General features: G+C 52.6%; 1 protein-coding gene across 6 annotated transcripts in view; it reads left to right on the top strand.

Moving 5' to 3' along the window:
• Positions 1-183: 183 nt before the first annotated feature.
• Positions 184-13,183, top strand: part of PLD3 (phospholipase D family member 3) — a 17,561-nt gene continuing 4,561 nt past the window's right edge. The window contains exons 1-8 of one of the 6 annotated variants that reach the window (XM_021700924.1): positions 184-354; positions 9,271-9,303; positions 10,218-10,309; positions 10,405-10,479; positions 10,571-10,713; positions 11,145-11,328; positions 12,701-12,821; positions 12,899-13,026. In XM_021700924.1, the coding sequence (XP_021556599.1) occupies positions 10,283-10,309; positions 10,405-10,479; positions 10,571-10,713; positions 11,145-11,328; positions 12,701-12,821; positions 12,899-13,026 (678 nt within the window). In that variant the 5' untranslated portion in view covers positions 184-354; positions 9,271-9,303; positions 10,218-10,282. Of the gene's footprint in view, positions 355-9,270; positions 9,304-9,543; positions 9,653-9,718; positions 9,740-10,176; positions 10,310-10,404; positions 10,480-10,570; positions 10,714-11,144; positions 11,329-12,700; positions 12,822-12,898; positions 13,027-13,183 lie in introns of those variants that run through there. The other 5 variants (XM_021700926.1, XM_021700923.2, XM_021700925.2 and 2 more) reach the window with 5 other exon arrangements.

Below are 13,183 nucleotides of genomic sequence, written 5' to 3'. Positions count from 1 at the left end.
CTCCCGGCAGCGCCAACTGTCAGACCCTCCTCCCTCGGCCCGGCTGCCCTCCCCGGAAGTACCGCCTTCGCCACCGGAAGCCGGACCCACCAGCCCGCGGCCGCTCTGGCCCGCCGGACCGCCACCAGCGAGAGTGCGGCCGCAACTGTCACGTGACCTCCCTCTGTCTTCCAGGCGCTTCCCTCCGCCCAGCGCTAGCGAGGAGCGCGGCCAATGAGAAAGGCAAATGCCTAGCCCCGGTCGTCCCGCAGTCCTGCCGGAGTGCGCCTGCGTGCGGCGGGGGTGGCCGGGCGGGGCTCCAGCCTGGAAGGTGCGTGCCGGGCTGGGTCCCGGAGTGGGAGACGTGGAGTGCAGGTACTGTGCGACCTGGGGCGCGGCGCCGCTGCTGCCCTTTTCGTGTTGTCCTTCCCTCTGTAATGCATTTCTCCCTTTATGTCATCCAATGTCCCTTTATGTAGCCATCCCTCCCCTTATTTATGTCGCATCCCGGTTGAATGGTCACCACTCCACTTCTTTCGCCATCACCCTACCTATGTCGCTGTCAACCCCCCTAATTCGCTTTCGTTCTAAGCCCCCGTTGCCACCCTACATTGCAGCCTTCCCGCATTACGCCGCCATCGCCTTATGTCGCCTGCGCCCCTCTTTTGTTGCTATTTTTCCTTTATGAAGTCCTCACTTCTCACAAGTCGTCATCGTACCCCCGTTCACCTGCACACGCTCCTGTCACCAAATCCTTAAATCGCAGTCACGCTTCCCTAATGTCATTTTCACCTTTTATGTCTCCGTTCCTGCCGTGTCACCTTTGCTCCTGACAGTCACCGTCCATGCCTTATATGCTCCTAGTTTTCCCCATAAGGAGCCACTCTGCCTTCCAGTTGGTTTTTTTCCGTCCATGTCTCCTTCATTTTCCCGTGTCACCTCTCACATACTCACCACGGTATGGGCTACTAGAGCCCGTTTCCTGGGGTATACCAGACTCCCAGCTCTACCATGAAACCTCTGGGTAACCTTGACCACCTGATTACACCTTTGCAATCTCAGCTTCCTCAGCTGTAAACCACACACAAGGACACCTATGTCAAGGATGATTGTGAGGATTCTGCGAGTTTATTCTTGTGATGTGTGCAGCTTGATGTGGCGATTTGGGCTAATAATGTTATTAACCATGTCACCCTCACCCTCATGCAGTCTGCAGTCACCTTCATCACCTCTTCATTGTCACTACCCCCCCTCTTCCCCTCAGCTGCCCTCTTCATTCCCATGGCGCAGGTACACTCCCTGTATCATGATACCCTCTGCCACGGCAACCACCCCACGCCACCCCACGTCACAGTCTCCCATATTTTCATCTCTGCCACGTCACCCCACCTGAGGGGGTGGCCCATCGGCCATCACAAACCTTGCTCGGGTAAATACTTAATCCCTATCTCTACCTTGATGGATTGAGTGGTTCCCCCACCCCCAAAATGGGAGCATTGAGCTGATGCTATAGCAGGAGTCCAGGAGTAGTGGGGGGGACTAGCTAGCTTAGACCCAGATTCCCTTGACCTCTAGAATCGGGGGTACAGAGAGATGAGGCAGGTCCCAGCACACCTCAGTCAAACCTCAGCAACCCTGAATGCTTGGGTAGAGAGGTAAGTATCTTATTCACTCACCTTACCTTAGAGAGGCAGTGTGGGACAGTGGTTAGCAATGTGTGCCTGGGAGCTGGAACCCTGGTTCCAATCTTGGTTCTAGCACTTAGTACTTAAATAGTTGCATGGCCTTGAGAGGTGGCTTCACGTCCCTGTGCCTCAGTTGCTGCATCTGCAATATGGGAATAAAAACAGTTACTCATTCAACAAATATTTACTAGGCATGTTCTACATGCCCAACACTGTGCTAGGCTTGGGGGACACAGCAATGAACAAAACAGAGATCCCTGGCTTCATGGAGTTTACATTCTAGCAGGGGTAAGAGACAACAAGCGAACAGGTAAGTAGATTCAATGATGTGTCAGAAGAGGGGTGGGAATACATGGTAAAGGTTACAGTTTTAAATAAGGTGATCAGGGAAGGTTTTCTGAGATAGTGCATTTGAACAAAGACCTGAAGGAGGGGAGAGAGTGACGTGGCTCTATGGGGAAGGGCATTCTAGGCAGAGAGAACAGCAAATGCAAGGGCCCTGAGGTCGGGGCATGCATTGAATATTTCAGGAATAGCAAGTAAGCCAATGAGGGAGGAGAGGGGTGGGGGTGGGGTCAGAGGAGGGAGGGGGCAGATCGTCTGAACTCATGGGCCATGGAGAAGACTTGGGCTTTACCATGAGTGAGGCGGGAGCCACGGGAGGATTTGGAGGAGAAGAGAGACTTAATCTGATGTGATAGGAGACAGCAGCCGCAGCTCCAGAACTTCTGCCAAGGATGGATTGGCAAGAGCAGCCTGGTTGGAAGGAGAGCCAGAGTTGTCTTAAAGCTGCACTCACATATCCTTTGTATTTGGAGAAAGCTTCCGATGTCCCTCTCAAAGACTGGGAGGGAGAGGAGGAGGAGATGCTGGGAGAGTTTTTGAGAAGCCAATGCCACCTCTGGGTTCAGGTGCTATTGGGGGCAGGGCGGGGGGGAGGTGGGCGGTAGTGGGCAGCCACAGATCTACAGATGATAAATAACACGACAGGCAGCTGTTTACACCCAGGACCCCGAGGCAGCTCGGGATCAGATCCTGGCTCCACCATTTCCTAGCTGTGTCCTTTTGTGCCCATGACTTGACTGAGACAGCCCCGTGCTGCCCTCTGGGTCTTTAGTTTTCTTATCTGTTATACGGGGCTAAGAAAAGGACCAGTGTGAGAAATTAAATACATAAAGTGCTTCCAGCAGCTGTTGGCTCAGTAAACAAGGAGCTCTGCCCTCTTCCGGGGAGGGGGCAGGACAAGGAAAAGACATTCTGCCTTATTTTATGTTCATGAGTTGGTTCCACATCATAGTGTCCCGGAACAGAACTGAGCTCTGGGTTCGAATTCCATACCGATGAACTGACGCCGTACAACCTGAGCAGAGATTTCCCTGACCCCTCCTGCCTCATCTGAAAAACGGGGCTAACAATGCTTCGCCCCCAGATGTGCGGGGGCGTGGTGGTATTTTTGAGCTGAGACATCAACCATTTTCCATTGTGATGCTGCTCTGCCCCTCCCCTGCTTTATTTTCCCCCAAAGCGCATACTCTATGTTTCACTCCTCTATTGTCACCCACGAGAGAATGTCATCTTTACTAGGATTTTTGGTTTTTTCTGTTTTGTGCTGTATTCCCAGTGTCTACACAGGCCTTACCAGCAAGTAGTCACTGAACAAATACTAGTCAAATGAACAGATGAATGAATTGAGCACCCGCCATGTACCATCCTATACTGGGTGGTACTGGGCACATAGCAGTGACTGAGACAGCCCCACGCTGCCCTCATGGGTTTCACAGTCCAGTGGGACAGACAGCCTCATCACCAGGCAGGGCCAGCCCAGAGGGCTGGGATTGGGGAAGCATAGGCAGAAGGGTCAGGGCTGGGATGGAGAAGCGCAGGGACTGTTGGAACCCAAAGCAGGGATTCTGGGCCAGCCCGGGAGTCAGGAAGGGCTTCCTGGGGGAGGGGGCACAGGAGCTGATAGGAATGAGCGACATGAAGAGAAGAGAAAGGTGTGCTGGGCAAGGGCAGCATCTGTGGGAGTGTTTGGTGGTAAAAGTGTGGTTTCAGTTCAAGGAACCGAAAGATATTAAATATGGATGGGATCTAAAGGATGGTGAGACAGTAAGCCGAAGAGGTTATTAAGGGGAGATCATTCAGAGCTCTAGGAACCACACTGAGGATCTGAGACTTTGTCCTGAAGACACCAGGGGCTGGTGGGGGACATAGAGAGGTTTTTGAGCAGGAGAGGGTTGAGTTTGACTCAGATGGAGGGGGGACTAGAAGGGTTGGGTGGAGGTTGGGAGCCAAGGGAGGTGGCAGGAGTGGGGACCCAGGTGGGAGAAGGCAAGTTGAGGCTGTGGAAGGGAGAAAAAAAGGGGGTGTGTGGGAGAGACCCTTAGGAGGTCAAGTGGACAAGTTGTGGAGGGTCCAGGATGAGGCCTAGGGCTTCAGGGCAATCAGGGAGGGCTTTCTGGAAGAGGTGACACACAGACTGAGACCTGTGGGATGGATAAGACAGCTGTCCTTAAAAAAAAAAAAAAAAAAGATAGCTGTCCTTGAAGGAGGGACCAAGGAGAGGAACAGGTTTGGGAGACATTTTAAGGACAGTTGGGGACATGGTAGATGTGAGGGGCTTGGGAACCCCTGGGGAGAAGCATCTAGAAGGCCATGGGACTTCCAAAGTTGAAGTTCAGGGAAGAGATGAGAGCTGGAGAGAGCTTTGGGCCCTAGAGGACATGGTAAGAAGTTTGCCCTTTGCCCTGAGGGCAGTGGGGAGCCACAGAGGGGTTTTGAGTAGGGATGAAACAGCTTAGATTTTTGAGTTCCAACTCAGAAATATTCACCAATCATGGTGTGGTTTTTTGTTGTTGTTGTTTTGATCTATTTAATTGTTTTTCAGACCCAGCATCTTCTCTCCCTAGGAAGGGCACCTTCTAGGGGTCCTTTGAAATAAAGTTTCTACTGCTAAAAACCAAACCAACAAAGAAAGTTTACAAAACCAGTGCTCTGTTCTGTTTTCTGTAGACTTGAGCTCAGACAACTGATTGTTCAGTCCAAAAGGGTCTGCACAATCAAGTGAAAATCAGCTCCTTTTAAACACATTTCTGTTTTGAACCATATGAAAGGTCCCTAGGTTCCTAGGTGTTTCCTGTGGTATAGTCTGTGTGGTACAGACTGTGGTAGTTCTGCAGCTCTCTCGGATCGCTTGAATCAACCTTAAATTGACCTTGAACTTTACTCTCAGGCTGAAAGGCCATAATATGCACCTACCCATCTGCTCTGGGCTTAGAGCACATGCCGGTTATCATTGTGTATAAAACAAATGTCACTAGGTCTAGAGAGACCTCTATGAAAGTCTTTTCTCCAAGATTCCCATTCTACTGTTCCATTTCTTCTGTTTTCAACAAACATTTATGGAGTGGTTATGATGTGCTGGGCACCCAGGAGTAGAGAAAGAAACCAAACACAGACTTAGCTTTTTAAGGCACACATAAGTAAGGGACACACAGATCTCACCAGCAAGATTGTTTTGGGGCTTTGCTAGTCTGCCTGTCTGCCGTGGATGGCTTAATTGACTCTTCCTAGCAAATATAAGGTTGATATGTTCATCCTCCCATTGGTCTGAGGATGAAAGTAAGGCTCAGAGAAGGGAGCCTCTCTAACACACGGCTGAGATCTGAACCCAAGGTGGTGGGACTCTGAGATCCACCCCCTTAAACCATTCAGAGATCCCCCAGCCTCCGCCCTCCCCCCAGCTGAGTATGAGATGATCCCCATTCTGTAGATAGGCCAGCAGGGCTGAGAGAAAGCCCCATGCCTGAGGTCACTCAGTAAGAGTGACAGGTGGGATTTGAATCCTGGGTTCTGCAATCTAAAGCCCGGCTATGAGGGAAGGATCAAATCTCCCGCCCCCCCCACCCAGGGGTGGGGTGTTCAGGAAACTGTGACCCAGCACGTGTCTCAGAAACCCAGTGGGTTTTGCTTCCTCCTTTTCTGTGGGCTGTGGTATCACACCCCAAGGCAGGCAGGGCATAAGCCAAGGGGCCGGGGATATCCTCCGGGCTGGGAGGGGCACACTTGCTGGCAGAGATGCATCCCATGACCAAAGAAGCAGAGCATAAGGACCAGCCTGGGCATTGCCCTGGAGTTCCATGGGGGTTCTAGGTTACTGGGAACGCAGGAGCTGAGCTGAGGGAAATGCCAACACCTGTTAGCCTGGCTCTGTCAGTCCAGCTGCCCATGCCCATCTTCAGTTTCACCCTGCCCTGCGCCCCCCAGGGACCTGGGGACGGGGATGCTGGATACTTCTCCAACTGAGGCCATAGTCTTTTTCTGGAGACTGATGTGCAGGAAAGGCCACCCCAGCTAGGAGCCGGGGCCTCATAATTTCATTTCCAAAGAAGTCCTATGTGCATTAAAAAAAAAAAAAAAGTAAAGGCCTACAATGGAAAGCAAGCATCTTGCCTTGGGGGTGGCTGGGGAAAGGGGGAAAGGGAGCCTTTTTTTTTTTTTTTTTTTGGCTGTCAGGATCCTAGACACAATCACATTTATTGAGAACCTCTTGCATGTCCATTCTATATACTTGATAGATATTAATTCCTTTAGTTCAATTCTCAAATTTTATATGTTCAAAATACATACACAGTTTATTCATTCATTCATTCACTCATTTAATTTCCTTCAGCCTTCTCCCAAATTTGCTCCTCCTCAGCCTTCCGCAGCTCAGCTATTGGGGCTTCTATCCTTCCTCAGACCAAAACCCTTGGCTGTCTCGCGCGCGCGCACACACACACGCAGCCAGAGGGAGTCTGCAAATACCTATATTAGTTCCCTTTGGCTGCTATAACAAATCACCATGAATAGGGTGGCTTAAGACAACCGAAAATTATTCCCCCCGTTCTGGAGGCCAGATGTCCAAAATCAAGGTGTTCGCAGGGCCATGCCCCCCCTCCTGAGGCTCTGGGGGATCCCTGCCTCTCCCAGATTCTGGTGGCTCTGCCTCCCTGGTCACGTGGTCTTCTCTGTATCTTCTCTTCTGTCTCTTAGAGACACTTGTCATTGGATTTCGTGCCCACCCAGATAATCCAGGATGATACCATCTCAAAACCCTTAATTTAATTACATCTACAAAGACCCTTTTTCCAATTAAGGTCACGTTCACAAGTTCCGGAGATTATGGCCATGTTGGACGTATCTTTTTGGAGGCCACCATTCAACTGACTGCAACACCCAAGGCAGGCAGATCATGTCTCTCCTCTGCTCAGAACATGCCCATGGCCCTGTCCTCCTCACCACAGTCCAGGCAGCCCTGCACAATCTGGTCCTGTCACCTCTCTGACTCATCTCTCTCTCTTTCCCACTGCCTACTCCATTACAGACACACTGGCCTCCTTACTCTTCCCTACCCAAATCAGGCACATTCCAGCCTCAGGGCCTTTGCACTGGCTGTTCTGTCTGCTAGAAACACTCCCTAAGAAGTCCATGTAGCTCCCTCCCCCGTCCTTGAAGTTTTTTTCTCAGGTATCCCCTTCTCAGGGAGGCTCTCCCAGACCTCCTTAATTATTTTTTATTAAAGATTTTTTAAAATTTATTCATTTGAGAGAGAACACAAGCGGGGAGCAGAGGGAGAGGGAGAAGTAGACTCCCCGCTAAGCAGGGAGCCTGACATGGGGCTGGATCCCAGGACCCTGGGATCATGACCTGAGCCTAAGGCAGACTCTTAACCAACTGAGCCACCCAAGCGCCCCTAGACCTTATTTAAAATTGCAAACAATCCCAACCCCACCCCTGCCCCTGCCCCGCTTCTCTATGGCATTTATTACCCTCTAACATATAATTTACTTACTATCTCCTTTTTTGTCTTCCCTGGTGTCTGTTTTGTTCACAGCAGTATTTGCAGTGCCTAAAACAATACCTGGTACACAGATACTAAGTATGTGTAAAATTAACATGGTACTATTGTCACCATGCCCATCTTACAGACAGGAAAACTAAGGCACAGAATCGTTGTCATTTCTCAAGGTCAAACGGTCATATAAGGGCTGAGGCTCATATTCAAATCAGGCATCTGGCTCTGGAATCCAAGGTATTGACTGCCTTGCGATCTAGTCCAGTCTAAACCACTTATCCAGCACTGGTTTTCTTTTTAAACACCTTAGGGGTATTTTGATAAAAAAAAATAACATAAGTTCAAATTAAACCTATTGTTATTAGACCTGTAATCGCCATACAAGTTGGAAGCCAAAAGGTCGCTAACAATTTGAATGAACTCCCTCTATCTTCGTCCTATTTGTGGTGTATTCGTGGGCATCCGTGCCCTACCTCTCCCTCAGTTTTGTTTTTGCTCATTTTATCTTCCCTAATTTTACATCACCTGCAGTTCCAACCCCAGGTTTTTGTTTGTTTTTAAGTAATCTCTAGTGGGGATCAGACCCACGACCCGGGAGACCAAGAGTCGCATGCTCTACCGACTGATCCAGCCAGGCGCCCCCCAACCCCATATTCTTAAAACATTTCTCACCAAGGCGTTCGCAGGTCAAATGAAAGGCAAATGTTTCCTGCCCCATGCCTCCCCTCCCCCACCTGGCAACCCTGCGGTCAGCCACCTCTAAGACTGTTATCTTCTGCTTTTCCTGATGACCTCTGGAATTCCAAATAACCTTGATCTGTTGCCATTTCTTGCTGGATCCATTTGGCCCATCCTCGTTTGTCCCTCTACAATAAGAGGAGGGAATCTAGCTCTGCTCTGCCCTTGCCAATCTGGATCGGACCTTGCGGGGGAAGGGGTTTCCAAATTATCCTTTCAGATCTAGGCTGGATCTTCCGGTGAGGGGAGAACCTAGCTCCCTCTTGGAATTTTCTTTTTTTCTCCCTTCTTTTTTAAAAAATCACAGTAATGCTGCGCATGCTCGTGGGACGCGGCAACACCTGTGTTGGCTTAATAATTATTCCTTAACCTGCAGAGATGGTTTTTTTCCTCTACTTTTCTGTAAGTCGCTTATATTGCACAATTTTTATAAAAAAATAGGCGTGCAAAAAAAGCAATCCTCACCCACCCCAAATCCCACTCTCGAGGCAACCACTTCTGACGCTGTTGCTTCTCTCCGTGATAAGCCTTTTCTGCAATTAACCGTTGACTTCCTGCGTGGATGCAGGGGAGAGCGTGCTGCCCCTTTTTCACCGGGAGAGGTGGGCGGGGAAGGGTTCTTCAATTCGTTTCTCCAGCGGTGGTCTTAAATCCTACTTGGGAGATACGAGATGGGAAATGGGAAATCTTGTTTATCCTTCCAGCCAGAGCCTGGACTTGAGAAACCAAATTTTTTAAAACCTCTATCAAAATATCAGTTGGCTTTTTTAAAGAAATCAAATACTGTTATCCAAACAGACTCCAGCAGAAAACCCACCGTCTCCTTCCGCCACCCCGCTCTTCCCCCCCCCCCCACCCCGTAGCTTGGGTTGTCTTCTGATTTTATTCGCTACACCTAGAAATCATATCATTCAACCTTGATCTCTCCGTTTTATTTTATAAGGCTTTTTTTAAAAAAATTTTTTTGAGTAGAGTTGACATTTATTTTATACGTTTTTTAACAATTAATTTTGTTTATTTATTTTTGACTAGGTAATACATGCCCATGGTACAAAAATTCTCAAGGTTTGTAGACAAGAAAGATGTGGGGTTCCTCTTTCTCTTTACCCGCGGCCTTCCTATCCCACACTGCAGCTCCGGGGGGCTGGGGGGGTTGCAAAGCCCATCCCCCAGCCATGTACTCTATCCACCCCCGCTAGGTTGGCGGGACCGTAACTGGGGGACCCCGGCCCCCCTTCTCCCTGCGGTGAGCCGGGGCGGCCTGCGCACTGCGCAGACTCCCCGCTGCAGTGGGCGGAGCCCAGTCTGGTCCCGCCCCCTCGCTCCCGCCCCTGCTCAGCCTGTCGGGGCAGTAGCTGGGGCCCCGCGGAGGTAGCAGCTGCCGCCTGCGGAGTAAGGCCGAGTCCCCTCCGGGGTAAGGTGGAGGAGGAGGGCTAGGGGGATGGGCTAGGGACTGGCGGTGAGGCCCCGATAGTCCCGGGCTCCCAGCTTGAGCTGTCTGGTGGGTACCTGAGGGTGATGGCAGAAGAGCCACCTGGAAAATGCTCCCTGGGTGGTCTCCGGCTTGCGAAAAGCCAGGCAAAGATTTGGGGCTCCGCTGACCCCATCCAGAGTTGTCTTTTGGGGAATGTCTAAATTAGAGTTCGGAGAAGGGAAGACGCTAATGGGGAGCAGCGTGAGCATTAATGAGGAGCAGTGTGGGCGCTTGGGGGTGGTGCAGAGTGGGCGCTCAGGGCGGCAGGGTGGGCATTATAGACTGATGGGAAGAAAGCTAGACGTTAGAACTTAAGGGATTTCGAAATCCCTGCTGACCAGCGGTCAGCTTCCTCCTTTTGGGGTGACTGGCCCCATGCCAGTGGCCCCCGTGATTGGGGACAAGGAGACCCAATGGATCCCGTGAGCCCAAGACTAATCTGCTTTCCATGATGTTCCCCTAAGGCCCAGAGCACCCCCACAGTGCCAGCTTTTGTTCCCCACAGTTTGGAGACCCTGACACACCCACTTTCCCGCCCGGGCTCGGCATATCCCCTGGCTGTCTGGCAAGATGAAGCCTAAACTGATGTACCAGGAGGTAGGTGGATCTGGGGCCCAGTGGGATGGGGCTGGGCACAGTAGACGCCCCCACCAAGCTGCCCTTTCACCCCCTCTACCATCCCCATCCCCCAGCTGAAGGTGCCTGCGGAGGAGCCTGCCAGTGAGCTGCCCATGAATGAGATCGAGGCTTGGAAGGCTGCAGAGAAGGTAGGAGTCCACAACCACCCTCAGCCTGTCTCCATCATGGGCTGGGCTGCCCGCCATGGGCTGGCTCATCGCTGCCTCCTCCCCTCCACAGAAAGCCCGTTGGGTCCTGCTGGTCCTCATCCTGGCGGTTGTGGGCTTCGGTGCCCTGATGACTCAGCTGTTTCTATGGGAATATGGCGACTTGCATCTCTTTGGGCCCAACCAGCGCCCAGCCCCCTGCTATGACCCCTGCGAGTAAGTTGAGGAGGAGGAGGGGGTCCTCAGAGGGCGGGGAGAGGAGCCCTGAGCCACACCCACTGCCACCACCCAAGTGCATCACCACAGGGTCTTCCCTCCGTCCCCAACCCCTTCCCCCAACACTGTTCCCATGACAGCCACAGCATCATTCTCTGTCCAGATCTGTCAACAGATAGTCACACAGAGACACACAGCATCGTCCATGACATTTGTGGACACACAAATGCACACACACACAGAAATCTACATACACAGTCTTCCTTCTGCACGTCTAGACAAACAAACGAACAGACACACAGAGAATCATGAATACGGGCACACACAGATACATCATCTTCCATCCTCTGTGGGCAGACAGGTGAGCACTCACATTCCAGCCGGTTGTCTCTGGCCCACTGTGGCTGATACCACCCCCCTCGCCCCCCCAGAGCAGTGCTGGTGGAGAGCATTCCTGAGGGTCTGGACTTCCCCAATGCCTCCACGGGCAACCCCTCCACCAGCCAGGCCTGGCTGGGCCTGCTCGCCGGTGCCCACAGCACTCTGGACATCGCCTCCTTCTACTGGACCCTCACCAACAATGACACCCACACTCAGGAACCCTCTGCCCAGCAGGTACCTGGCAACCTGGGCCCTGGCTGGCAGCAGGAGGGGTGGGGGGGCCTGGGGGGTGGGGGTAGGGTGGTGAGGGGGGCTCCCCTGCAGCCCGGGAGATGGGTGGGCACATGTCACACAGCAGGTGGGACACAGGTGATTGAAAGCACTGTCTTCACATGGCCCTCTGGACTGGGGGCGTTTGTCACGGTCATCTGGAGGCCTCTGAATGTCAGGGTGTGGCTTTGCTTACGAGGGATTAGGCTGACAGATGTGCTCGCCCACAAGCTGCCCCAAAACCCTGTCACCCAAAGAAATGGAGGGAGCAGGGTGAGTAACAGCCCAGCCTCGAGCCAGCCTGCCGCTGCTCTGCTGTGTGACCTTGGGCAGGTCACCTCAGCCCTCAGTTTCCTGATCTGTGGAATGGGGCCAATATATAGCAGGCGCCCTTCTGAGAAGAAAACAGGCCCATCCATGCAGATGTCAGCTCAGCATCTGACATGGTCAGCCTTGTCGAAGTGTCCGCCTTATATCCTTGTCACGGTGTGCAGGCACGCTCTTAAAAAACGGAAAACTTCAAGATGCAGAAAAAGGAACAGCCTGGGTGGATAGCCCCTTCCTTGCAAAACACACTGAATTTGTCCCTTCTTTTTTCCTCCCCCTGCTGCCTCTTTTTGTCAGAAGTGGGCTTAACATTTAGTAAAATTGTGGGGCTCCTCGAGCATCGCCTGAAAAAAAAATAGTTACGGAAGTTAAAAATGATATGAGCGCCCACTCCCTGCTGGCTCCCACTGGAGCGGCTCAAAGCACAAAGCACCGCCATAGGCGGCAGGTGATGTGGGTTCAAATCCCATGTCACCCCTGAGTTCTCCAGTGCCCGGTTTTCTCCTTTGCACCTCGGGGATTATACTCAGCCCTGCCTCATCCATGAGAGTGGTGAGAAATCGGTGAGTTCAGATGTGAAGGGGCTTAGGGGGCCCGGCTCACAGTAGGAGACAGGGAATCCTTGGCTGTTATTGGCCTCATCGAGCCTCGGCCATACCTTCCTGGACCCCCGGCCTGTGCCATGGCCCCCAGCATCCTGCAAGGTGCTCGGAGGCCCCTGCAGTGCCAGGCATTGATGCTTCCAAGGCAGGATCTTGGGAAGGTTCCTGGCAGGACAGGAGTGGCAGGGAGGCCCTGGTGGGGCCCAGAGCCCCAGTAATTAAAACAGATGAAAGGTTTTAATAGCCTATAAAGCCATCCCTTGGTGTGCAGGCGAATGGAAAGCCTGTTTCCTCCTGATCGTAAATTGAGACCCAATAGGAAAAGAGCCTGTTTTTTGGGGGGGGGGGCTGCCTGGGGTTGGAGAGCTGGCCTGCCCAGCCCCTCAGAGGCTGTCCCCTCTCTGCAGGGTGAGGAGGTCCTCCGGCAGCTGCAGACCCTGGCACCTCAAGGTGTGAAGGTCCGCATTACTGTGAGCAAGCCCAACGGGCCCCAGCCACAGGCTGACCTGCAGGCGCTGCTGCAGAGTGGTGAGCTAGGGGGGCGGCCGGGAGTGGGCTGGGCCCAGGGCTGCCTGCATCGGCTCCTGACGAGCTGTTTGTTACAGGTGCCCAGGTGCGCATGGTGGATATGCAAAAGCTGACCCATGGCGTCCTGCATACCAAGTTCTGGGTGGTGGACCAGACCCACTTCTATATCGGCAGTGCCAACATGGACTGGCGCTCCCTGACCCAGGTCTGCCTGCACCCTGCCCACCCGCCCTCCCCGGCGGCTCCCTAACCCCCGGGGCCCCCAGCCTCCAACTGCACCCCTCTTCAGTCCCAGAGTCTTGGTCTCTGCAGTGGCTTCATTCCTACCTCCAGCATGGGCTGGCTCATTGCTGCCTCCTTCC

This window comes from Neomonachus schauinslandi, chromosome 16 (genome assembly GCF_002201575.2).
Source record: "Neomonachus schauinslandi chromosome 16, ASM220157v2, whole genome shotgun sequence".
NCBI classification, from domain to species: domain Eukaryota; kingdom Metazoa; phylum Chordata; class Mammalia; order Carnivora; family Phocidae; genus Neomonachus; species Neomonachus schauinslandi.
This window is presented reverse-complemented; position numbering and strand designations above follow the sequence as displayed.